At 38.1% G+C, this 27889-nt stretch overlaps 1 protein-coding gene across 1 annotated transcript in view; it reads left to right on the top strand.

The window, feature by feature from the left end:
- The window catches only part of LOC126484031 (uncharacterized), a 200576-nt gene that overhangs the window by 8386 nt on the left and 164301 nt on the right, over positions 1-27889 (top strand). The window contains exon 2 of the mRNA XM_050107362.1: positions 15150-15299. Within this exon, the coding sequence (XP_049963319.1) occupies positions 15150-15299 (150 nt within the window). The remainder of the gene's footprint in view (positions 1-15149; positions 15300-27889) is intronic.

Below are 27889 nucleotides of genomic sequence, written 5' to 3'. Positions count from 1 at the left end.
AAGTCTCTTTAAATGTGTCCCCCGTAGTGTTCAAGTCATCATAAAAGCAATGGGTGGACGTAACCCAAATTAGTGTATTAAGTGTCCTGATATTTTTTATCAGATAGTGTAGATAATTTGTATATCTATGCCTTAACCCAATCTTCTCATTGCACACATCTTGTTCCTCATTATACTGACGAAGTAATTTTCTAGGTGAACATATGCTACTATAATACAATTTTTTAAACATCTGTCTTCTATTATTAAGAGCAATTGCTTCTTTGGTATCTTTCCCCTTCTTGAAACCGAACCGATTGTCTTCCTGTATGATTGGCGATAGGGCGCTGATAGCTGCATTGGAACTCGAATTCGAAACTTGTCATAGGGGGGGGGGGGGGGGGCACATTACTATTGGATCTGGGATTGGTCCCCAACCAGCTCACAGTTTTAATCTAGTAGCAAGTTTCAAACCAGCGCACACTCCTCTGCTGATTGAGAGATTCATTCTCGATGTCATAATAATACTCATGAAAAGTATCTACCTGGTATCAGACCGATCATAAAAACATTGCTCTAGCGTTTCTGCCCCTGAGCTGCAACGAATGTCCGCTGATAAATCTGTCGAGAATCCCTTACATGTAGTTCATACAGTGTGCATAATAGCTGAGGTTTCTGTGTTAATGAAGTCAATTTGAAAATGACATGACTCGTCAATCTGTGCCACTTTTATCAAAAGTTTCTTTGTTGAAACTTTGCAAGTGCTCGCGAACACCGTTAACAAGGTGCAGAAATGAATCCGAAACGAATGTTGCTTCACTAACACAGTGAATAAGAATCGTTCGTTAACCATAGATAAATGCATTATTAATCACAGATTATAGTCCTATTTCTTACAGGACATCTTGCTTTGACATCTGGAACTGTCTTGGAAAAGTCAGAAGCTTCGCATATATGCAGAGAGGTACACTCGATTCATAAAAATATTTCTAAAGGTACACATCGTACTGAAATATCACACGTAAACATGTCTGTATCAGATATATGCTATTTAATAATACTATCAGTTTTCAGCTAGAAGGAGTTCTTACAATAAACACTCACTTTTCCACTGCCAACACCAGTTTTTCAATGGAAAATTCGGTTCTGCGGCCGAGATACTGTTTTTGCCTGAAACGATTTTTCGATTCGCAATAGATGGAAATCTGGATTCAGTAGCTACACAGTTAGTAATTTCCATTTTTCATTCCTGAATATGATCTGTGACAAAATGAATATAGCTATTACTAAAGCATTTTTCCAACTTACAATACTCTGAATCCTACGATTTCTTAGAGAGAAAGAGCTTCAGAAATTGAGCAAGACAATAACGCTTAGGTCCAATTCTGCCCCTTATGCAAGCAGTTATTCGGCTTGACATTGATTGACAGAGTTGTTAGCTATCCTGATGAGGGATACCGTGCCAAACTCTGCCCGACCGGCACGGTAGATAGTCAAAGTCCCGAGATGGTTGGAGAGCCCTGCCCATAATGCTCCCAAAGCTCCTTCAGTCTTGTGCACGCAGAAGCAGGGTGTCAGTTTGAATACTGGGCAAAGTGCCCTTTCTTCTTCTCATCTCAATATAAAGTAAGACAACTGGGAACCCCCTTACGACGGCATGTGACCAGCATGTACCTTGGACAATAGCGAAGGCTGGAAAATGGAAGCCACCAATCCACTGTACCAATACGACGACAGATAACGATCTACCCAACCGCGTGTGTTAAAAATGCGGAAAACCCATCCCCTCCTTTTCTCTCTGAGTTTCGTTATTTGTGCTCTGTGTATCAGAGTGAGAGGAAGGAACATCGGCAGCGAAGTTATCGTACTTAGTGACTGTGTGACTGAACTCTATAAAATAATGACACCATGATATTTACTGCAAGCACCCTATTTAAAATACAAAACGGATGTCTACTAACATCTATTCCTTCCACGCAAATGGAACATGTTGAGTCTTAATGTACTCTCCACCACAACCGTAAGGTGGTATGTGTATGCTGTGGTACAGTCCCCCAATATATGTACTGGGATCGTCTGTTGTATTTCGGATGCCGTTCAAGTTCCTAATCAAAATAGGTGTAGATAAGAAAGGAGGTGGGTTTTCGCTGTGTCCATGTGGAAGGGTTGGGATATGTTTTACACTAGTGGGAGATTGGTATCATGTATTTTTTATACGAAGCATAGCATAATTAAAGATTTCTTTGATCGTGTCGCTGGAGAACTGTAAATCAGCTTCGGCCTTCATTCTCGCCATTAAAAACTGTTGTTATAGAGGTCTACGGCAGAAGCGTACGTGTAATCCTCTTCGTGACCATGGATGACCTACCAAAAAGTTGAATGCGGCCAGAAAGACGCCGCTGTTCGTAATACGCAAGGCTCCTCTCACACACACTATAATCTCTTCGGCAGCGGTAAGCAGAGGCCGGGTAGAAAATATCACCCCTCTGAGGGCAACTGCCTCAGTTAAAAAAGGCGACAAACGCCTTCTCTCTCTCTCTCTCTCTCTCTCCAGACCAATAGGAACGCATTAATTGGTGGGAAACAACTCCCCTTTTCTTTTTATTTCTAGAACCTCGTCATTTGTGCTCTGTACACCGTAGTGAGAGGAATCAGAAAATGGTGGCGTAAATGAGAAAGTAATACACTTTAACAATACAGTATGTAACTGAATAACTATAATTTCTATAATTTAAAGACGCCAGGACATTTACTGCAAGCAATCCCTCGTCCTATAGCTATTTGCTATGTTACAGATTACTTCCAAATACTCACGCTTCCATTGTAAGGTACAGGTTGACAATTATCGAACGATATGAAAAAAAAGTAAATTACTTACAAACTACGGTGTGCACACACATTATTCAACATGTAATCGTCTATCTATATCTATCTATATCCGAATCCCGCTCCAGCTACTGCCGGGTCTGGCTGCTGACGAGTCCTCTCCATTTGGCTCGGTCCTCCCACCACTTTTCTTCCTCCACTTGCTGCCAGGTCACACCTCTCCTTTCAACAGATATTCTCACTCCCATTTTCCACCGTGTTCTTGGGCGCCCTCTAGGTCTTTTCCCATCCATCTTTAGTTCTTCCATGATTTTAGGGTGTCTCTACCCATGCATCCTCTTAACATGCCCATACCATCTTAATCTCTTTCTTTCAATTTCTTCTCTCATACTTTTTTGTTTGAGGTCCTTTCTACTCTCTACATTCCTTACTCTGTCCATTCTTGTTTTTCCCTTAACTGCTCTGAGAAATTTCATTTCCCCTGCTTGCAGTTTGCTCCAGTCCCTTTCTGTCATTGTCCATGTTTCTCCACCATAGGTGACAATAGGGATGTAATAATTCTTATACATAAGGAGTTTTGCTCTTTCTGAAACTTCATTGTTCCAAATCAGATGTTTTATTGTTTGGTAGAAATTGCCTCCCTTCTGTAACCTTCTATTAATTTCCTTAGTTATTCTTCCATCCCTAGATATTTCACTCCCTAAATAAGTGAAACTTTCTACCACTTTGAGGGGTTCTCCATTCCAGGTAATATTTCCGTTGATTCCTTTCTCCCTTTCAAATACCATTACTTCACTCTTATCTTTATTTATTTTTAATCCATACCTTTTCATTATTTCCTTCCACGCATCAAGCTGTAACTGCACATCTACCTCTTTATCACCCCATATTACCATATCATCTGCAAAAATCATCTTTTCGTCTTTTTCTTTTACTATATCTTTAACTGCCCTATTCATTCCCTCCATCACAACATTAAAAAGCGCGGGAGATAGAATACTTCCTTGCTTAAGTCCTTGTCTTATTTCGAAGTAATCAGAGTTCCACAATGGTGTTCTTATTCTACAATTGTGGCCTCTGTACATTGTCTTTATAACATTAATGTATCCATCTTCTATATCTATCTTCTTCAGTTCTTCCCAGAGTCTTTCCCTGTCAACTGAGTCATATGCCTTTTCTATGTCTATAAAAACCATTATCACCCTTTTGTTATACTCCCAACTTTTTTCCATCAGTTGAAGGATAGAAAATATCAGGTCGATCGTGCTCCTTTCTTTCCTAAACCCATGCTGTTCTTCACTCAGCTCCTTTTCTATCTTTTCACTTATTCGATTTAGTAAAATTCTTTCAAAAATCTTGACTGTATGACTCATGAGGGTTATTCCTCTGTAGTTTTTACAAAATCTTTTATTGTCTTTCTTGAAGATGGGAACAATGTCTCCTGTTCTCCAATCGTCAGGTATTTTACTATTTCTCCACACGCTTAATAGTACTCTATACAGCCACTGCATTCCCACTGGGCCTGCTGCTCTTATCATGTTCACTGATACTTCATCAGGTCCTGGGGCTTTTCCCCCATTCATCTTCTTCACAGCTTTCTCCATTTTTTCCCGTGTAATTTGTCCTAATTCTGCTTCCCAACTTCTCTCAATTTCTTCATTATTTGTTGTTTCCTCATGTACCTGCTCCTCAGCGTTTAACAGCTTCTTAAAATGTTCTTTCCAGAGATCTTTTATATTCCCTGGACCTTCAATAATGGTACCGTCCTCTGTTTCCATCTTTACTGGTACTTCAGAAGCCTTCCTTTTATTTTTCATCATTTTATAGAACATTTTCTTATTGCTCTTCACATCTTCTTCAAGTTTTTTTGTAAACTCTTCCCATACCTTTTTCTTTGCTGTTTCCACTATTTCTTTGCACTTCTTCTTTTCCTCTATGTATCTTTTATGGTCTTCATCATTTTTAGTTTTTCCACCATTTTCTCCATGCTCCATTTTTTCTTCTAACTGCTTGGATTGTGGTATCATCCCACCAACTTATCTGTCTTATTTTTTCCTTTCCAGATGTTCTGCCACATACTTTTTGTGCTGCTTCGACTAAAGTGTCTTTGCATAAACTCCATTCTTTTTCTACATCGCAGAAAACTTCTTTTGGAAATTTTTGTGTTATTAATTCCCTGTACTTCTCAGCACATTCACTCTCCTTCAATTTCCAATCCAGTATCCTCATCACTTTCTTCTGTTTTCTATTTTTCACACACTGATTCATTTTCCAATGTCCCACCTGTAATCTATGGTCTCCATCTGCACTCACACTTGGAATTACCTTCACATTTGTTACTTTCTCTCCTCATTCCCTATCTACTAGAATATAATCAGTTACACTCTTCGTTCTTCCATCCCAACTGTATCTGGTGATAACATGACTTTCTCTCTTCATAAACCAGCTGTTTGCTATTTTCATTCCATTCCTCTGGCACAAATCCAGGAGTCTTTCCCCTTCTTCATTTCTGCCTCCATATCCAAAACATCCCAATACTTGCTCAGATCCCTTTCTGTCTTTGCCTATCTGTGCATTAAAATCTCCCATCACTATATTAGCACTCTCTATATGGTTTTCTAACACATTTTCAAAGTCCATCTTCTCTTCTTCGCTACATCCCACTTGAGGTGCATAAATCTGGATTACTTTTAGTGTTTCTTTTTGGAATCTCAGGTTTCAGGTTTAAGATTATGATCCTGTCTGATATATATCTCAAATTTTCAATGCAGCTTTGTACATTCTTATTCACCATCACTGCCACACCATTTCTTCCATAACTGTTATTCCCACTCCAGTACAGTTTTCCTCCTCCTCTCAAATTCTTCTCACCTTTTCCCTTCCACTTTGTTTCGCTTAATCCCAATATATCTAACTTCCTCTCTGTTAGTACATCTGTCATTTCTTCCATTTTTCCATTGAGGGTTAATATATTAAGGATGCCAATATTTAGGTTATTTTTTAGTACAGTTGGTTTCATCTTCTTGTACTGATGAATATCATCAGGTCTCCCATCATTTGCACCAGTACTTGAAGAAGCAGTGGGGTCAAATCCTGAGTGGTTCGTTCCGAGGCTCGTCTGTGTTTTGAAAGCAATATATGAAGACTTTCCTACTGGCTTGCTAGGCCTAACGCAAGGAAGGATTTTCTGTTGGGGTTGTCTCCCTTAGCCTTTGGAGTTTCTCCTCCACCACAAGGCAGTGGTTCCCTTCTCATTTAATCCCCAGAAAGGAGGGTTGCCTCATCTGCCAGCTACGCCGTTCCGAAGTCTTCCTTCTCCGCCGTCGCTGCCATTAAGGTCTTCACCCGTAACCCTGGGCATGGGTTCCGTGTTATACCCCACGGGATTGGGTCCCTGCCTGAACTCAGCCATCCTAGCACTGCGGCCTACTGAAGTGTAGGATGCCCACCCCCGCGACGTGGACGCGGCAGGCAGGAATTACCCCAGTGGAGGAATAGGGAAGGGCACCCTACCTCCCTGGAGCCAGGTTAATGATTGTGTATGGTGCCACAATCAAAGGGCACATGGTGGCACAATCACACATGTAATCGTCACTGCTGATATTCGGATTTAGGTTATGAAATGTTCGATATGCCTGCCACCATTGACGATGATGTGACTCAGACGAATAGCGAAATTCTGGATGACCCGTTGAAGTGTCGGAACATCGATGCTGTCGATGATCTCCTGAATCGCTGTCTTCAGTTCAGCAATGGTTTTGGGGTTATTGCTGCACACCTTGTCTTTAATGTAGCCCCACAGAAAGGAGTCGTATTTGTTAAAATCCGGAGAATATGGCGGCCAATCGAGGCCCATGCCAGTGACCTGTGGGTACCCCAGAACCAGAATTCGGTCCCTAAAGTGCTCCTCCAGGACATTAAAAACTCTTCTGCTTCGATAGGGTCAAGCTCCGTCTTACATGAACCATATTTTGTCGAAATCGGGGTACTTTGGATAATGGGGATGAAATCATCTTCCAAAACCTTCACGTACAGTTCGGCAGTCACCGTGTCGTCAAGGAATATCGCACCAATTATTCCAAACTGGACGTTGGACACCACACAGTCACCTGCTGAGAGCAAAGAGAGTTCTCGATCGCGAAATGCAGATTCTCAGTGCTCCAAATGCGCCAATTTTGCTTATTGACGTACCTGTGCAAGTGAAAGTGGGCTTCGTCGCTAAACCAAACCATACAGCGCATACTAATTCTCATCATGCCCCCGTGGCCAACCGTGCAGTTTGAACGTTCTAGCGCAAACCATTTAGAAGTTAATGGCAAATTTACTTCATATAGTTTAATCATTGTTATCCTGTAATCGAAAATACATTGTTTTAAATGTTTAACTACTACTGCAGTGTATTATTTCAACAAATTACGTCATCACGTGTTAGACATATTTCAACAAATATAAGAGGTATGATACAGGAAATGTACCATTACTTAAAAACGCGAGGAGACCTACGGTGAGTACAATTGTCCCAGTGCTCACGCGCCACTCGGCAGGTAGAAAGTGCAGTGTCTAGTACATTGGAAAGGAAATGGTAAATAAATGAACTTTATTAAAAACGAATTAAAAAATAAATGTGTTTATCCGTCTCAGTGTCCACTGGTGACCGTCGGGAAAGTGGCTAGAGAAAGAATTCTGCCAGCGTGCTCCCAGTCAGACAGCGACTATCCATGCCCTCCACGTCATAGAAGCGGAGAATGCTATAACGCAGACAAGTTCTACCAGCAGAAACACACAGCAAGGGAGTATTAGAAAATAAGCAATATTCGAAATCCTGATGTTTTATTTGATTACAGAATTCTAATCTTAGGTTACTTCCAGAAAATGGCACGTTGTTATCACTTCTGCTAGCAAAGTCCTCTCGACAGTAAAGTACCTGAAAATTAAAATCATTTCCCGAAACGTATCATGCAGGTGAAAAATAATTTGGTTCTGGTATTACAAAATACTATTATGCGTTTTATCATTAGAGCAGTAAGGATCCTAAGGCACGGAAGAAAACATGAACCAAGCAGTAGCGTAAAGCGGTTGTATCGTAGTGACAGTATGTATACTAAAATTACGAGTCATAACTGTAAGTGGCGTCATGATCACATCTACACCTACATGAGTAATGCGGGATTTGCGAGCGTTTGTCTGTTTTTACAGTTGAGTCCGACAGTTGTTTGGATACACGAATGGGCAATCCCTGGATTTGTTTCTCACCTGCACAGCAGTGCAAACATCCATGGATGAGTGACAACATAGTTCTTGTGAAAGTCTGCTAGGTAATGTTGGGGAATGTGCATTTGAAGCAGGCTGCGTGATGATTTTACGCCTGACATACCTGTCATAGTGGTCATATGAATAAGATAAGAGTGATAGAAGGGGCGTATAGTGAGTGGCGTTGTCAGTCGGGCCACAGCCGACTTTCTGGTAGGTTATGCATGGGCATAAAGAGGATTGTATGTGCACTTTTTTAGTCTGTCTTGTTTTTTAAATAAAGTGCGTTTCGTCTACTATTCCTTAAAGAAGGAAGATTAGTGTTTAATGCCACTTTGACAGTGCGGTCGTAGAGTCGGAGCACAAAATCGTATTACAGAAGGATGGGGAAGGAAATCGGATGTGCCCGTTTTTCAAAGGAACAATCCTAGCATTTTTCTGGAGCAAAGTAGGAAAATCACAGTGTAGTGTACATAGTTCCGTGTAGTCAGCGCGTACACAACTTTCCCACTAGAGCGCGCCCTGCTAAGCAGAACAGCGCAGGCGCAGCCCTCATCTGTCTCCACACTACGAGATGGCGCTGCCTTAGAGACGGCCCAAATTCTGCTTCTGGCGATCCACATATTAATATGTAACGCAGCCAATGAGATTGCTGCTAACGTAGAACCTTTTCTCCTCGTGGATCGCACTCACGCAGTGATACCTGAACGCACGAGGTATTATAACGAGTGTACAGACCTCCGATTAGTCAGTCTACATTTGTCTGCACCAGTCTGTACCAGTCTGCATTAGTCTGTACCAGTCTATAGTCAAGTTTCAGCCTGCGCCTAATGAGATTATCATATTCCCGTACTTAGACATGAAGATAAATGTATAGACACTTTTGTCAAGTATGAGGGACATGTGAGAATAAGATTAACGTACCAAGACCAAAGGAACTTCATATTGTCAATTGTAAACAGCATCCAGAATCAAGTTACCTAATGTCTATGCTTTTTATTATTTTAATAAATGTGTGTGAAAACTAATCAAGTTCTGTTTAAAGTTGGTCACCGTCAATCTGCTACTCTAAGCGTGCAAGTGGCATTTCTATCGTCTGACCTAACAGCAGAAGATAAACACGACACAATAAGACCATTAGACATATTGCTGACATTCGCCTACTTCGTTAGAGCGACAAGTCAAATAATCTGATGGTGTGTGTACGGAAGGTCTTACAGTATGCACACCACACACAGAAAACCTAAATCTGAATTGCCGGACCGGATTTGAAACGCCTCCTCCCAGAGGCCAGATCACTGTGTTAAAGACTGAGCCACCTCGCTCGGCCTCTACCGTTGCTATCCTATGGCGGGGAGATTGTTCAGACTGCGATAACTCCTCAGGTACTGAACAGTGGTAGACCTTTTTCGGCGTGCTGACACCACATGTGGCCCTGCTTCGGCGTGGCACCAGGCGGGGAAGTGGGGAAGTACTTCACAGAAGGTTGCGGTGTCCCGCCAGCCAGGTGATGGTGTTCCCCAGATTCGAAGTCTGTACAGCAGGGGTGGGCAGCTGGTGGAATGTTGGGTGTGCTGTTCGTTTATTGCCCTGCGTCAGTACACTTTGTGTAACTATTGTACTGTGCTAGTTATTCAGTCACATATGCTGCCGGCAAAAAAAAATTTGTACACCCTGTTGATGATGATGATGATGGTGATAATGAGGTCCCATACTCCGAGGAGCGTAGGGGACGATGCGGGAGACCCGCACCACCGTACTAGGCAAGGCCCTAGAGGAGGTAATTTGCCATTGCCTTCCTCCGACCGTAATGTGGAGGTTAGAGGTCTTCAGTTCACATAAGATTTACTGTTGCAACAGTGTGCTATATGACTGCTGGTTGGCTGTATGCTGGTTCTTTATATATTTTTAATTTATATTGAACCTGTGTGACCATCTCCTCGCGTTACCTGAGAGAATTTTTCTCGATTTTGCGTCCTGGCTGCTAATATACCAGGCCCATAAGAAATGGTATCTATATTTTGACCCTTATTTGATTAATTTGATAAACAAATTAATTATTTTTGAAATGCGCGCAACGGAAACTGGTGCGAGTTTCTCTAAGATAACACGTTCTGGGGTGGTTGAACTTAAAGCCGTCACTATAGCAGCTGGTAGCCTATCTAAATTCACATTGCAGATTATTTCTGTCTTTCATTAACTTTAGAAAATCGAACTGAGTAAGATACATCCTACCCATTTCATGTGTCAGGTGACTGGGGGAATATTTCTTAACTGAAATGCTGTCTCTCATTTAACAGATTTATTTTCTGCTTTGATGAAAACTTTAGAAGCCGACACATTACAATTTTTCTTTCGTTACAAAACTTATGTCTTAATCAGCGTTACCTCTCATGGGTAGGACAATGACAAAACGAAAACACTACACGAATAATTTCATATATGACACATAATTTCATAATAACACAAAAAATATATAACACATAATTTCGTAATAACACAAAAAATACACTCCTGGAAATGGAAAAAAGAACACATTGACACCGGTGTGTCAGACCCACCATACTTGCTCCGGACACTGCGAGAGGGCTGTACAAGCAATGATCACACGCACGGCACAGCAGACACACCAGGAACCGCGGTGTTGGCCGTCGAATGGCGCTAGCTGCGCAGTATTTGTGCACCGCCGCCGTCAGTGTCAGCCAGTTTGCCGTGGCATACGGAGCTCCATCGCAGTCTTTAACACTGGTAGCATGCCGCGACAGCATGGACGTGAACCGTATGTGCAGTTGACGGACTTTGAGCGAGGGCGTATAGTGGGCATGCGGGAGGCCGGGTGGACGTACCGCCGAATTGCTCAACACGTGGGGCGTTTGGTCTCCACAGTACATCGATGTTGTCGCCAGTGGTCGGCGGAAGGTGCACGTGCCCGTCGACCTGGGACCGGACCGCAGCGACGCACGGATGCACGTCAAGACCGTAGGATCCTACGCAGTGCCGTAGGGGACCGCACCGCCACTTCCCAGCAAATTAGGGACACTGTTGCTCCTGGGGTATCGGCGAGGACCATTCGCAACCGTCTCCATGAAGCTGGGCTACGGTCCCGCACACCGTTAGGCCGTCTTCCGCTCACGCCCCAACATCGTGCAGCCCGCCTCCAGTGGTGTCGCGACAGGCGTGAATGGAGGGACGAATGGAGACGTGTCGTCTTCAGCGATGAGAGTCGCTTCTGCCTTGGTGCCAATGATGGTCGTATGCGTGTTTGGCGCCGTGCAGGTGAGCGCCACAATCAGGACTGCATACGACCGAGGCACACAGGGCCAACACCCGGCATCATGGTGTGGGGAGCGATCTCCTACACTGGCCGTACACCACTGGTGATCGTCGAGGGGACACTGAATAGTGCACGGTACATCCAAACCGTCATCGAACCCATCGTTCTACCATTCCTAGATCGGCAAGGGAACTTGCTGTTCCAACAGGACAATGCACGTTCGCATGTATCCCGTGCCACCCAACGTGCTCTAGAAGGTGTAAGTCAACTACCCTGGCCAGCAAGATCTCCGGATCTGTCCCCCATTGAGCATGTTTGGGACTGGATGAAGCGTCGTCTCACGCGGTCTGCACGTCCAGCACGAACGCTGGTCCAACTGAGGCGCCAGGTGGAAATGGCATGGCAAGCCGTTCCACAGGACTACATCCAGCATCTCTACGATCGTCTCCATGGGAGAATAGCAGCCTGCATTGCTGCAAAAGGTGGATATACACTGTACTAGTGCCGACATTGTGCATGCTCTGTTGCCTGTGTCTATGTGCCTGTGGTTCTGTCAGTGTGATCATGTGATGTATCTGACCCCAGGAATGTGTCAATAAAGTTTCCCCTTCCTGGGACAATGAATTCACGGTGTTCTTATTTCAATTTCCAGGAGTGTATATAAGTGGGCCACACCGTCTTTAGCGGGAAAATCGTCATTCATTCATTAAGACTCACTTATCGTCATGCAGGAATTAAACCACTAGAAATTTAAGGTGGGCCACTGCTGAAGGTAGATAACCTCTATCAGAGAAAAGACTCTGGGCAAAAATGATGTACTATTGGCGCCAAAATGAAGTGCGAACTGAACTCACAAAGAAAGTACCAAAAATAATTAAATTTCGCGACAGAAATTTCTCGATCTACCATCCGATACGCAATCTGCACTCATTGAGCTAAAAGTGAAGCTTATAACTCGGGAAATAGCTACATGAACTGATGGTTCCTGTTGCATGCTCACTACCACAAAGCAAAATTTCACAAACACATTTCAGAGAAAACTATTGCAAATAAATTAAAACCGTAACCTGTACCGATGAAGGTATGTTGAATGCGTGCTATGAGCATACCCTGTCATGAATTTTTAGCCATATTGCCTCATTTCTATCTCACCAAATCTGCGAGCTGCTGTGCTCCCGCGTCCGGTCCGTCTCATGGCTGGTCCCACAGAGCTCTCCACGCGCCAAAATCCGACCAGCGTTCTTATTCATACGCGGTGGTGGGGAGACTCACCTCACCCCAGCACCAACTTTGTAACCTACCCTCGTGCCTGTTTTCATCTTTACTTGCTGCTCTGGCCTACCTGCCGTTATTCTTGTAATGTTGGCAATGACTGCTATTCCCTTAAACTGTTCCCTTTGGTCCATGCTCCCGCTACATTTGACTTCCATTCATACCCATGCACACTCATACAGGATGGAACAAGGAGTATACATATAAACGGCGTGTGACCTCTTTGTGAAATGATGAAAAGAAATTAACAAATAAGTCAAATATTCCTTTCAGCCAGCGAAGTATTGAAGCTGCTAGCAATCAAAGAAAAACTTATATCTCGATACAGAAAACATAATTACTTCCTATTGTAACCTGAGGCAAAACGAAAGTAACGCCTCGAGTGTATATGCAGTAGATGAAATGATTACATTTACAGATCAATAGCACAAGCGGTTCTGTGGTATCGAGTATCGTCAAAGCTGAAACACCGATATTAGTACTTGATATAGCACCCACGAGCGGCAATGCAGTCCTTGACTCTGGCATCCAGTTGATCGTACAGGTGGCGAATACTGTCCTAGGATATATGCCATTCCTGCTCGACCTGTTCACTTAGTTCTGTAAGAATTGTTGGTTGACGAGTCGCACAAGTCACTTCTTGTCGCATCGTATCCCACACGTGCTCGACTGCCCGATTGGAGACAAGTCCGGAACTAGTGCTGACCAGGGAGGTTGCTGCACGTCTTGCACAACACATTGCGTTTCACGGGCAATGTGTGGGAGAGCATTATCCTGTTGCAAAAATGGCGAAAGTACTTGTCTAACGACATTATGCACGTACCGAGGGTTGCTTAGCGTCCCCTCCAAGTTGAAAGACACCTGCAGCTTATCGCACTCCAGACCATAAGGCCTGGGCCAGTGTGTCGTGCACGAATGCACTCTACGAGACAGCACTCAACAGCTCCACATCGTGCGCGCAAACTTCCATCGCTTCTGTGGAGAAGGAATCTGCTTTATTCGCTGAAGACCACGGCGCGCTATTCTTTTCAAGCGATCTTCTGACGCCACCAGACGAGCGGTGCACGTCGATGCTTTGACGTGAGCGTAAGACGGGGTTATTGCCTGTGCTGTGGCCGGCCGGGGTAGCCGAGCGGTTCTAGGCGCTACAGTCCGGAACCGCGCGACCGCTACGGTCGCAGGTTCGAATCCTGCCTCGGGCATGGATGTGTGTGATGTCCTTAGGTTAGTTAGGTTTAAGTAGTTCTAAGTTGTAGGGGACTGATGACCTCAGAAGTTAAGTTCCATAGTGCTCAGAGCCATTTGAACCATTTGAACCTGTGCTGTGGTAGTTGTACCATATGCCACTGCTGCCCATAAAATATGACGATCCTGGACGGCGTCTGTACTTCGTGGACGTCCAGCAAATTGTGTAAGGGTGTGAGAATGTTCGCGTGACCACTGATACCAGCGTCGTTGCAAAACTGACGCAGCGAATCCAAATTGCGTGTCAATTCTCCGAAAGGATCATACCACCACTCGGAAGACCACAATTTGACGCCTGTCGAATTCGCTCAGTTGGCTATAGGAAACACTAGTGCATCTTTGTGCCATGGGTTCCTGCCTGCTTTACACATTTGCGGCACACTGAGCCTCCTCGCTGTGAGCATTCCGTATTAAAGGGTAGGCACAGATGGTTCTCTGATAGCTATTCCACTTCGCTATCTATTGGTGGACGATGCTGAAACTATTATCAGTACATCTACTACCCCCAGGCGGCATATGCCGTCATAGGATCAAAATCGATGTTGCCTTTGTAGGTGCACTCATTTTTTTCCAGTAGTGATTTACATATATCTGAAAACAGATGTGTGGGTATTCGGAGTAAATCGGTATAGCACGTAGCAATGGAAGGTGGGTGCGCCTACAGTAAATGTCATGACGTTATTATTTTATAGTCAAATACTGTATGGTCAGAGTGTATTGCCTTGTAATTTATGTTGATATTTACTACCATGTTCTAAGTAGGACGACTCCCTGCTGCCTGTCCTTTCTCTCACTAAGGTACACTGAGATCAAGACGAAGCTCAAGGAGTAAAGGAGGGGAGGGGTTTCTTGTCTTACGTAACACACGCAGTTGACCTAGATCGTTAGTGTCCTTGTATGTGGATGGGTGATCTTCATTTTCCAGCCTTCACAACTGCACAAGCTGAATACCTAGCCACGTGGTAGGTTAGGGTGTTCCCGCAAGGCTTATCTTGAGATAAGGAAAACAATAGTCCCTTTTTCCAGTATGACCACTGATACAGTACTTACAAATAACAAGTTTTTGCTAAGTAATAGGAGTCATTCTCTTGGCCATCGAATTTATACAAATCACATTCTTGGGAACTGCTTTTATGCTATTTACATTTCCTCATGCGAGTCTGCATATATTATAGTTTTGCAGACTACCCCATAGTCTTTGTGATATTTAAACAAATCAACGGTTTTTACATCTTAACGTGTAGCCTACTCTAGTTAACCTATTTCCTATTCATTCAACTAACCTTTTTTTTACTTTTTGCAGCACATTAAGATAGAAAACTTCATGGAGTGCCCAGGAAATGAAGATATGGCGATGGAGATTCTACATCACGAAGTAGAGAGAGTGTCCAAAAATGCGATAGCCATAAACCTCACGTTGAACGTCAAAACAGAGATAAAGGAGGACTATACGGTCAGTTTGTGTATGTCAAATTGTTCCACTGATTCGAGCGTTTTCGGCTCTAAGACGAGTCCCTGTGGTACAATCTTGCATTTACTTTTAACTAATTGTAGACTGTTTTTTCACAGCTTGCATGCACTGTCTTAATGCACTTTCAGTATTACCTATAGCGGCAATGGTACTTTTTTCTGTTTCAAATGGCGACATAGGATATATTGACACACCAGATAAGTATAAATGGAGATATTATGTGTGATACATACGGTTGCCAACTGCAACACCTTATGACTAGAGTATCCAACGTGAATCCGAAAGACGACGACAAAATTTCGGAAGCTGTTCAGGGTCACATTCTGATTATTTTGCTATAAGGGATCCCCATTTATATGCATAGTACACAAACTTTTAAATCCACTGCACTGATTTAAAAGAAACCAGTAATTGCTCTCGACGACCGATTCTTTAAAGACTCAAACTCCCATGTATAAAATTGTTTCAAAGTCTGATTACTTTATATAATAAAGAGCCAAAAATCTGGTACACTTACCTAATATCGTGCAGGGCCCCCGCGAGCATGCAGGAGTGCCGCGATATGATATGGTATGGACTCGACTAATTTCTAAAGTAGTGCTGGAGGGAACACACCATGCAACCTGCAGGGTTGTCCGTAAATCCGTTAAGAGTACGAGGGGCTGGAATCTCTGCTGAACAGCACGTTACAAGGCATCCCAGATGTGCTCAATAATGTCCGTCTCTGGGGGGTTTGGTGGCCAGCGGAAGTGTTCAAACTTAGAAGACTGTTCCTGGAGCCACACTGTAGCAATTCTGGACGTGTGGGGTGTCACAATGTCCTGATGGAATTGCCCAAATCCGTCGGAATGCACAATAGACAAAAATGGAGGGACGTGATCAGACAGGGTGTTTACGTACTTGTCAGCTGTCAGAGTCGCCTGTCAGAGTCGTATCTAAACGTATCAAGGGTCCCATATCACTCCAACTGTACATGCCCTTCATCATTACCGAGCCTTGATGAGCTTGAAAAGTCCCCTGTTCTCATGTAGGGTCCATGGATTCACGAAGTACACGTCCATCTGCTCGATACAATTTCAAACGAGACTCGTCCGACCAGGCAACATGTTCCTAGTCATCAACAGTCAAATGTTGGTGTTGATGCATAAGGCGAGGAATAAAGTTTTTGATACGTGGTAGTAACTGGAATTAAGGGAAATGTGGAAGGGAGGACCCACCAATATAACTTTTTTTTCACACAACCTGTTTACTTAACAATATATAACCAAAAAAATTTTTTCTTGCTAAATGAACAAATTTGTAAAATGAATAAGCTTTTGGAAGAGAAATCAAAACAGTAAACAATGTTACAATAATTACAAGACGAACGGACTTGTAGCCCATCAGCGGTGTTTACTACCACACTGGACACAGTTTCTCTTACTAAACGCCCTTCTGCAACACACGAAAGCTATATGAGCGCCATTGATGGCAAGAGTCACTCAATTACTCAAAACAGATGACATAACTTTTAATTTGAAAGCTGTATGTCGAGAGTTCGGGGTTAAGATGCGCACCTCTGCTTAAAGGTTGAACGGATTAGGAAACCATATGACAACGATAAGGCTTACTTCAAAGCAGACAACTTCTTAATTACAATCGGCAACCACAACCAAGGTGCGACTGGATCTCTACCAGTCCCTTTTGACAATCTTATTTTGACTAACGCTCTGATGACAGTTGGCTGTTAATATTTTCCAAGTTAAACAGATTGTCATTTATGATCGCTCAGAAGGAACATCTTAAAACGTTACTAGTGAACACTTATTACAAGAGAACTCACTCAGGAGAACCACAAGATCCAGTTAAAATGCACCAATAATGACCTGATTTTTCAAAGACAGCAACGCACAGCTTAGTACAACGGGTCGTTCAGATTATAATTAATGCAATTACCATCAAAGAAGTGAACCAGTTGAAATCTAAATCTAACCATAAGACCCCTGTTTTGTTTAATGGCGGCGTGTGCCTTGTACAATTGTTCCAGCTGTATTTACGACTGGAAGCTGATTCATTAGAACATTAATGATCGAGTATAAACCAGAAAGAAAAGACACTATAATAGCGGAACAAATTTTCAAATGACAACTAGTGTCTTAGAACAATATTACGGTCTGTATTTATGATCAAAGAGCTGACCGAGTAAAACTCTGAGGCTTGGGTACAAATCAGAAAATAATTAGGAGGGGAGGTAGACAATGACACAAATCACCACGAGGATTACAGAATGTTACTCACCTTTATCAGCAAACAGTTCCATGGATCCACAGTGCATCGGGGCAGATACTGAGTGGTGCTGATGCAAGCCAGGTAAAAGAGGGCAGCCAGGCCAACGGGATGTCTGCCTGCTGTTTGTAGTCGGTGCTGACCCTGCTGAAGTGCTCAGGTGTCTTCGCTCTGTGCAGGCCCCCCTTGTGTAGCCCGTGCCTTCAGCCACTCGGACCTCGTGTCCACCTCTTGTTGTGACACTACTGCCAATCCCCAAACTTTGTGACTCCTCCTCTCACGCCAGTGAACACACACACACACACATTCACAAATATATATATCGTCGGGCAAAGACCTTCTAAGGACACAACCCGCAGATAATAACTCTTCCTCATAGATATTGGCAATTGGGCTGTAAGAGGGATAGTCGATACTACCCTTGAGCTAGTGGTGCCAGACAGAACAGTTTACTAACTTAATGGCACCATGGCTCAGTTTTGTGTTGAGCAGTCATCGAGGGAGCACGAGTGGGCCTTCAGGTCTGAAAGCCACATCGATAATGTTTCGTTGAATGTTCCACATGCTGAAACTTGTTGACAGCCCAGCATTGAAATCTGCAGCAATTTGTGGACATTAAAGTACCTGTAGGAATTTTTTAATTAAAAGTAGCACAAAATTTCATAGTCCTTTTCTGTTAAGATGGAATATTCTTTCTACAAGTAATGTTAATTACATAGATAAGATAGTTCTTTGCGAAATTATATGGAGCTATGTCAGTGCCTGATTTTTTTGTAACTCGTTTAAAATCGAAAAATGCATCATGTGCTTCGAGAAAATTATTTGGAGGATTAATATTCCACATTTTCTGTGCGAAAATTTCGTTTCTTCCAGTTTTCAAGTATATTTCCTGTGGATCAAAATGGTTGAATACTGAAGAGCGAAGTAACTGATTATTTTTACGATTTGTCTGATATGTAACAAATATGAAATATGGCATATCAGATTCCATTAAGTCATAGTAATTTGTGATATCCAGTTGGAAAATTTTTTCTTGTCACTCAGTCCTGCAACTTCTACAGCTCATAGTTCATAAAGAGATACTGAAATTTTTCGATTTTTCAGAATATTTTCTCGTTGTTGTAATTCGTAATTTGATTCGTATTTAACAATTGGCAAATGAATTTCCTTTGATTCGACTACAATTTTTCCTTACTCAGGAAGTGTATCTTTAATTTAAATACTGGCATCATTATAATCAGGCCATCTAAGAATTGCATCAAAAGTAGATGTAGTAGAAATGACTGTTAAAACTCCTTCCCACATAATTTCTTTATAACGATTAAAAAATCCACCAAGCATTGATAGTTCGTTTTTCTAACTCTTTATTTGTCCATTATTAAGAATATGTCCTTCCAAACTTATTTTATCATAGAACAGATGAAGTCAAATATAACTGCTGATGAAATAAAAGGATGTTCGATTCTAGATAAAAAACTATTTCCTTTTTTATGGTCACAAAGTCAAACAATTTTGCCACATAATTATCGATTAATTTTTATTGGATTTTCCATCATATGTTGGATAATCTGATTCTGATCCATCTGAATTAGCTACAATTCATGTATAGCTCTGCATGATTTGGATGAAGCCATCCTTCACCAATACTGATTTCAATCTCTGTATCCTTGTTGTGTGCATTTCAATTTTTTTTAATTTTCTCATCACAGAGAATGAGTAAAACTGATAATTCTCGATTTTGTTCATGATGTATTAAGGATAAAATTTATTAGGACGTTTCTAAAACAACTGTTACATAAGCACCATTAAAGTCGATCAGATTGTAATTTTAATTAGTAATTAATAGTAATTTCTAAATCATGAATAGGATAGAAAATAGGAATATCTACAGGATAGTGTGGTTCATAAATTATTATTGGTCTTCCAAATTTAGTATTTGGTTCAAATGGAGCAATAATATTAGTTTATCTATGAAAATCATCAGTATATTTAACAAACATTCCATCATCCATATTAAAATTTATTTTAATGAATTCAAATGGAATAATTTTAGGAGCATCTTTAGCAACAGTTTTTTTATTAGCTTCAATAATTTGACTATCAAATCTTAACACACATGCAATATTATTTTCTTTTATGACCATGTATAAATTTACATTACTTTCAAGCTCAACTCTATTTAAAATTTCATCTCCTTTAATATGACTATTTGGCTTTTTCGATTGAATAAATTTTTCTAAATTTTTCCAACTATATTGACCAACAGGAATTTCTATTGTTTCTCCGTCGACCTAAAGTTTATTATTTTTTGATGTACTATTTGGAGTTAAAAAAGTTGAATAAAAACCAACTAGTGAAACATTTTTATACGATTTCCTTATTGGAATGGTTTAATGAAAAATTTCACAGTTTCATAAAGACAATTTTATCACTATAACAAGTCTTCATGAGAAATGAAAAGCATGCATAGAGACCCTTTAGGTAGGTGTAATAGTTTAGAAAATATAGTATGCAATAGACAAATAATTGAATTTACTTTTATGATTGGAGATGAACAAAAAATTTTGAATGTGATGGCAGGCTTAAAATATTTATTGTTGTTGGTAAGAATATAATCAAAGTCATATATTTTGACAATTTTGATATTACAGTAAGTATATACGATAAACTATAGGAAATAAATAATAATAATCAGTAACTAATTGTAGACAAATCAATTTTTAAAATTGTAAGATTGAAAGATTCTGTTAAAACTGTTCCAGTTGATGTAAAGTTAATAGTATTTGGTGAAATAACTGAACTCTTATTACATTTTTTTAAATGTAAATGGATAATTATCCTTCACACTCAGTCTTGCAGGACAATCGTATTTACTATTTAAAGTGTAAAAAATTTACTGAAACACATAATCCTCACAGAGTGACAACTACAAAGAATCGATGGTCTTTGTACTATATATAAAACCAAAAAGTGTAAATTCGTTAAAAAAATTTGTAGGTGAATGTCTATATACCGTGAACCAATTATTAATGAATTACACAAAACAACAAGAAAAAATTTTAAAAGAACAAATGTAATTTCTTTTATAATTGGTGATTTATGACAAGCATATTTAGTTGAAATGGGTTCTGGAAATTTGAAAGGAATTTTAAATATAAATAAAGGTTATAAATACTTATTGATTGGTGACTCCATGGAGCACTGTGTGCACAACGACCATATATGTGAAATTAGAAGAAAGGTCAGCATTGGCCATAATACTGATGGTTTATTTAAAGAAAAATCGATTTTTAGTCACATAGCGATCATCTTCAGTGCTGGAAGTTAAAAATTTCACATAGCGATTGGTGAATAAAAAACAAAAGACCACATTTACACCTGAGTATAAACCAACTGTTGGAAAGAACATATCTGTGGTGTAGAAATGAAACTCATAGGCACTGGTATCAAGTTATTATTATTAACCAAAGCTAAGAAACGATCACAATAACGAAGCCGCTGTTTACATTCACCTATACAGCAGACCTAAGTGTGACAGGGCCTTGGAACACCCTCTATGTGGAGTGTGTCACATGAAGACTTAACAATACTTTATTTGGCTCAGATTGCCACAAAATACCAAAGTGCCCTTGCAAATCATTAATTGAATATTTAAAATTGTACATTAAAAACTCTTAGCAAAACAGAAAGGGAGAAATGCACATATTGCCAACATATGCTGGCGTGTTATTTTCAAGCAACTTAAAAAACATGTAAGAATAAAAATGAACAGGTAAAATTATATAGTGTCAGATTACAAGACTAGTACAGAAGAAAAATATACAAATAACATGACATCAAAAATAACAGAATTTGTTGTAGCACAACAACCACTATCTGGTGTAGGAAATCAGAGATACAAATTTCTTAATTTACATAAAATATTACATTGAAACCAAGAAGTCAAGTGCTTAAATAGTGGTAATTATACAATTTATGTCACTATATAACAGGTCAAAATGCCATGAAACACATTACGTGTTATAAAAAATTTTTTAGGGTGCAGACTAACAATTTTATCCTATTTAACGACGAGAGGATACACTCATCTCATTCATGCCATTGGGACATGTGAACACTTTATAAATATTTCTGAGGCTTAATTACAAAAATCATCATAATTATAAAAGCAGAATATTTTAAAAGCACATTGAGGATGCACAGATCATTTAGTGCACTCATGAGTGAAAACTAGTGTTACAAATTACAAAGAATTAATTATATGTTGGCTAGAGACAAGTGTATGAAATACGCTAGCATGGTAGATACTTGGATCAATTAGGGCTTATAGGTTATTCTAAAATGAGAAAACATCAACTAATTGATGTTATTAATATTCATGGTATTGATGAAGAAATTAATAACCACAACAATGAAGTGAAACATAATACTCTAAAGGAATTAAAAGTTAAAGCAAAATAACTAGGAATTAAAGCATATTCTAAAATGGAAAGGGAAGAATTCATTGCATTAATTACTTTTAACTCTGAAAAATTACATTTTAAGAAACTGTGAAATGTATATGACAAAAACTGAAACAAAAAAAATCGTTGAGTATATTAGTAATAGTGATTCATTTTTGTGAAATTGTATGGAAATACATATCAGGATGTTAGGAATTATCTGAATTTTTATGAGAGAATTTTACGATAAATTAGATTGAAAGACTATTTTAAAACTTAAACGAAATTTGTATGAAGATTTTATTAGAAAAATTTAGGGCTGGGATCTTTTGTCAAGATATAAAACATTATTTGATGATTTAATAAGAGAATTCCAATATAAAATTGACTGGGGTACAGTTTTAAAACACAACTTAACTAAAAGTTTCATGAAAGCATTGCAAGATAAGTGAAATTGAGATATTATATGAAGTAAAGAAAACTTATCTGAACATTTTATAAGAGAATATCAGAATAAAGTAAATGCAAACATTATATCACAAAAAAATTTGTTTGAAGTACTTATGAGAGAATTTCAAAATAAATTAAATTGGAATATAATATAATATAGACAAAATTTATCAGAGATTTGAATTGGAATCATACTTCACATACATAAAAATTCTCCAAAAATGCAAAAAAACATTCTACCACATGAAATAATGGAACAAACTGAAGGTCGTGAATGCCCTGTATGCTTTAGGAATAAAAATCATCAATTTATAAAAAGGCTCTAACCATATTTTTGATAAAGAGTGAATTGATGAATGTTTAAAAGGACAAATTAAATGTCCCATGTGTAGAAGATTTATTAAAGCATTTAATGAAAAGTCTATTACAAGTCAGTCTCATGTTCATGTTTTATTGGATGTACATCCTGATAGTGATGTTGTAGATTAATATTATAATATTTTACTTTTTCACATATCTAATACATTTTCAACAACATTGTAATTCTGAGAAGTAAAATAATAATTTTACTACACAGAAATACACAAAAGATGGTTGTAGAACGATGTGTATAAGAATATCATGTAAAAATTATAATGCTAGTCGAAATCCTTGTGTATGTTGAAAAATATTTCCAAATGCTATTATAAAAATAATTTACAGCATATTTCGTGTCAAGAACAGTAAAAAATGTTAATGGAAAATAAAGAAAATAAAGACACTGGCACAGTAGCAAAGAAATGCAACATTTGTCAAGAGTTAAAAAGTTTAAATTGTTCTTACAAAATCTTTCTCATAATAACTTCAATAGTAATTATAAAAATGTGTTTTAGAATATGCGAAAAGCAAGAAAGGACAAACATGTAATACCTAGTTTTAAATATCTATTAAATAAGACTTCTCACTGATCAATTCTGAATTATAAGTTTTCAAATTAATGAGTTTTATTTTCGATAAATAGAAAGGCCAAATGGAGTGATTCACTATTGTTCAACTTCTCCATTATTGTCAAAGGAATAACTGACGAGTAAATTAAATAAAGCCAACCTAATTAGATTAATTAAATGACATTACATCAAAAATTTAAATGTACAAGAAGGAATTCTTTGGAAACAAATTACCTTACCATAAAATCAAAAATGATGATGATGGTTTCGAAACTGAAGGAAATTTTGGTTCAAAAAAATGTTCTGTTTTCGATTGATGTGTTTTCAAAAACAAGAAACTAGGACTAATGAATGTAACCAAAAAAAATTTTCCATTTTCTACCAGTGCATTTCTGAAAAAAGAGCTAATATTGCATCATTATTTTCTTTTTATACTAATTTATTTGAGAAACCTAGAAAGAGAAGAAAAGTTGGAGGTCATATAATTGATACTGCTTTTCAAAATAGTCTAGAAACTATAAATTTTGAAAATAATATAAACTCAAGTAAACCTAATCATTTCTTAACTGTGGTGAAATAGAAAATTGTGAAAACTGTGGAAGATAATCTAAGACTAGATCATGTATTCAAAATAACTTTAATACTTTTTTTGTGAGAACCAAATGCAGAGAACCTGAAATATTCTGGAATTTCATTCCAGACAGAAAACTATATGATAACAATTGAAAAAGATGTAATTAATAAATTTAAGATTGGTAAACAAAATATTTTATCAAGAATGGGTGATTTTCAAAAATGTGGATGAGGATGGTTATTAAATAGAATCATTGGCTTAGAATTCGGAATTACTTGTATGTTCCACTGAGAGGATCATCTTATGTCGTATTACCAGATGTAATAAAAAATAAGAAAGCATGTATTAATGTTAAAAATTGTGATCAAAAAGTTTTTTGTGGGCTATAGAATCTGAATTTATATCCTGCAGAAATTTAGGAAGAGTTATGATTTATAAAAATCTTGCTCTTGATTTTCATAAGAAACTTGAAAATATTGATTTTCCTGTATTGGTTGATCATATTACAAAAATTGAAATTAAAATTAATCTAGCTATTAACATTTATTCGTTTGATCAAAAGTAAGAAAGAGAAACATGCAAACCTCCTTTGTCTTAAGAAAGAAAATAATTCACACTATTTTTATATGAAAAATTTATCTGGACTTGTTTTGAGTCAAATTAATAACCATGAAGAAGTAAAATTTATTTGTGATCTGTGTTTACTCAATTTCACTAGTAAAGAAAAGTTACATATTCACACATAAAGTTGTGAACTAAACAATAAAGATAGAAAAGCCAGAGAAAGTCTGAAAAATTTTCAACGTACACAGAAAGGTCTATTCTTTATTTATGCTGATTTTTAAAGTTTTCTCTTGAAAATGGATACTATAAAGATGCGGTTCGTCATAGAGGAGCAAATTGTCATATAAAATTTATTGAATGTATAAAAAAGAGGGTTAAGAAATCGGAAAAAATAAACTGTTAACTCTTTAAGAACAATCAAGGTCTGCAAAATCGAAAAAATGTATCTTGTGTAATTGTTGTTACTCACCAAAAAATGAAAATGTTCGTCATCGTGGTCATTTAACAGGAAAATTTATGAATGCATTATGTAATAAATGTGATTTACATTTAAAAAATCTAGTTTTGTACTTTTTAGTTACATAGAGTATCAGGATATGATTCACATCTATTTGTGAAAGAACGTTGTTATGATGAAGAAGAAATATATTTAATACCAATGAACAAAAAAATATTAGTTTTGGTGAGAGAACAGGAAGTTTTAAAATGAGATTTATTGACACATTTAAGTTTATAGGTTCTTGACTTAATAAAGTTTCATCAAATTCAAAAAGAGATCAAATGAAAACATTAGAAAATTTTTCCCAGAGGAGTTATTTAATAAAGTGATCAGAAAAGTGTATATCCACATGCTCATATGGATTCCTGCAAAAAATTTGAAGAGACATAATTGTCAGCAAAGGATGAATTTTACAGTCAAATGAATGACTGTGATATAAGTGATAAAGATTATAAACATGCAAAATGGGTTATATATATATATATATATATATATATATATATATATATATATATATGAAGGATTTTATATTAAAAAACTATCTAGCAAATTTAGATGTGAATGATTTATATAGTTATGCTATGAGTCAATATTTGCTATATTGTGGATCTGAATGGGATGAACCAAACAATTCTGATTGTACAAATACAGGTGAAAGTTCAAATACTGCTAAAATTGAATATATTTTTGAAGCAGTTTAGCACATCCAAAAGAATTACATGATAGCTACAAAAATAAATTTGTGTCTGAAACTAATCAAAGCAAATTAGTAACTACTTTATGAAACAAAATTCATTATGTAATTCATTATAGAAATATTAAACAGTATTTAACGTTAGGAATGAAATTAACAAAAATACATAGGATTTTAAAATTTAAACCATCAGACTGGTAAAAGAAGTATATAGATTTAAATACAGAAATGAGAAGTAAAGCCAAAAGTGATTTTGAGAAAGATTTCTGTAATCTTATGAATAATTCGGTATTTTGCAAGACAATGTAAACTATTAGAAATAGAGTTCATATAAAATTAGTTTCCCATATGATAAATTATTAGCAAAGCCAGACTTCAAATCAAGAACTATATGTAATGAAACTCTTGCTGCTATTTGTATGAATAAGATAAAAATCACATTTAATACACCAGTCTATGTTGGAATGAGTATATTTGATTTATGTATAGAACTTATGTATGATTTTCACTACAGAATTATGAAACCGAAATATAGAGAAAATATTGTATTGTGTTATCGAGATATGACGTGTTATATCTACTATATAAAAACTGAAGTTATCTATGAAGAATAGAAATGTGGCTGATAAATTTTATACTAATGATACTAGTGATTATCATGAAGGAAAAACGAAAGATGAATGAAATGGAAAAATAATGGAAGAATTTTGTGGTTTGAGAGCAAACATATACAGTTACAAAATTGATGATAAAATAGAAAAAAATTCTAAAGGAGTTAAGAAATGTACTGTCAAAAATAGAATAAGCTTAGAAGATTAGAAAAGTTGTTTGTTTAACAATGGAGAACAGTACAGAAGAATTAATATGATTTAAAGTGAAAAACACGAAATATACACTGTTGAAATAAACAAGAAAGCATTGCTTCCTCATGATGATAAAAGATACCATTTGAAAAATAAAATAGATACATTATGATAAGGACATTACAAATTATTAAAAAATGTTATATTCGCCATAATTCATCTTATTTATTTTTTTACATTCACCTTTTATAAAACAATATTAAACGTTATTTTCGTACACTCACCATTTGTATGAAAAAATAATTACTTTTGAAAATTGGTGAATGTGATACAAAAATATTAATCTTTATTAATTTTTTAAGTAATTTAAATGAAATCAATTGAATTAGACCTGAAGAGTGGCCTTAGTATATCCATTTAGTAGGTTCTGCCTAAGTTCTAGTTTGCTAGCTTATGAGGCATGAGTAAGCTAGTGAGCTAGGGCTGAGACAGAACTTACCAGTTGGATCTACTCTTTTCAGTCATCATTGGTTCTGTTCCTGCAGGATCATTTTCCGGCTACACCAATGTCAGAGATTGGATGTTTTACCGAATTCCTGATATTCACGATACAGTCGGGAAATGATTGCATGGGAACATCCCCATTTCTTCACTACCTGGAAGGTGCTATGCCCCATTTCTCGTTCGCCGACTATAACACCACATTCAAATTTACTTAAATCTTGATAACCTCCCTTTATAGCAGGAGTAACCGATCTAACAACTGCGCCACATACTTGTTGTCTTGTTTAGGCATGGCCAACAACAGTGTCATGTTCAGCATGTTTACATATCTCTGTATCTGAATATGCGTGCCTATATCAGTTTCGTTGGCGCTTCAGTGAATATCAGATAATGTTTTAAATGTTTAAGGATGTAAAATATTTAGGTTGGTTTATTGGTACCAGGGTTTGCTCCGAATTTTTAATGCGAAAAATCAAATTTAATCAAGTAAAAGTTGCTAACAAACTACATCTTTATTCTATGTGTCTACAAATGTATTTCTCAACATAGTCACTCTGGTGACGAAGAGATTTCTCCCAGCAAGCAACCATTTTGTTAACACCATCACTGTAAAATGTTTTTCGGTGATTCACAGCCTGACCCCTACTTGGACAGCTTCACTTCGTCCAAAGTGAAGTCCTCACAAGTGTTCTTTATGTTTTGGAAACAGATGAAAATCGGATGGGTCCAAGTTGGGACTGTAAGGAGGATGATCGATGTCAGTAAGCCAAAGGCTACAGATTGTTACAGATGGCACTGCGCTCGTGTGTAGTCTGGCATTTTCATGCTGAAGGCGAGGGTGCTCTACATGT

This window comes from Schistocerca serialis, chromosome 6, assembly GCF_023864345.2.
Source record: "Schistocerca serialis cubense isolate TAMUIC-IGC-003099 chromosome 6, iqSchSeri2.2, whole genome shotgun sequence".
Taxonomy (NCBI): Eukaryota; Metazoa; Arthropoda; class Insecta; order Orthoptera; family Acrididae; genus Schistocerca; species Schistocerca serialis.
This window is presented reverse-complemented; position numbering and strand designations above follow the sequence as displayed.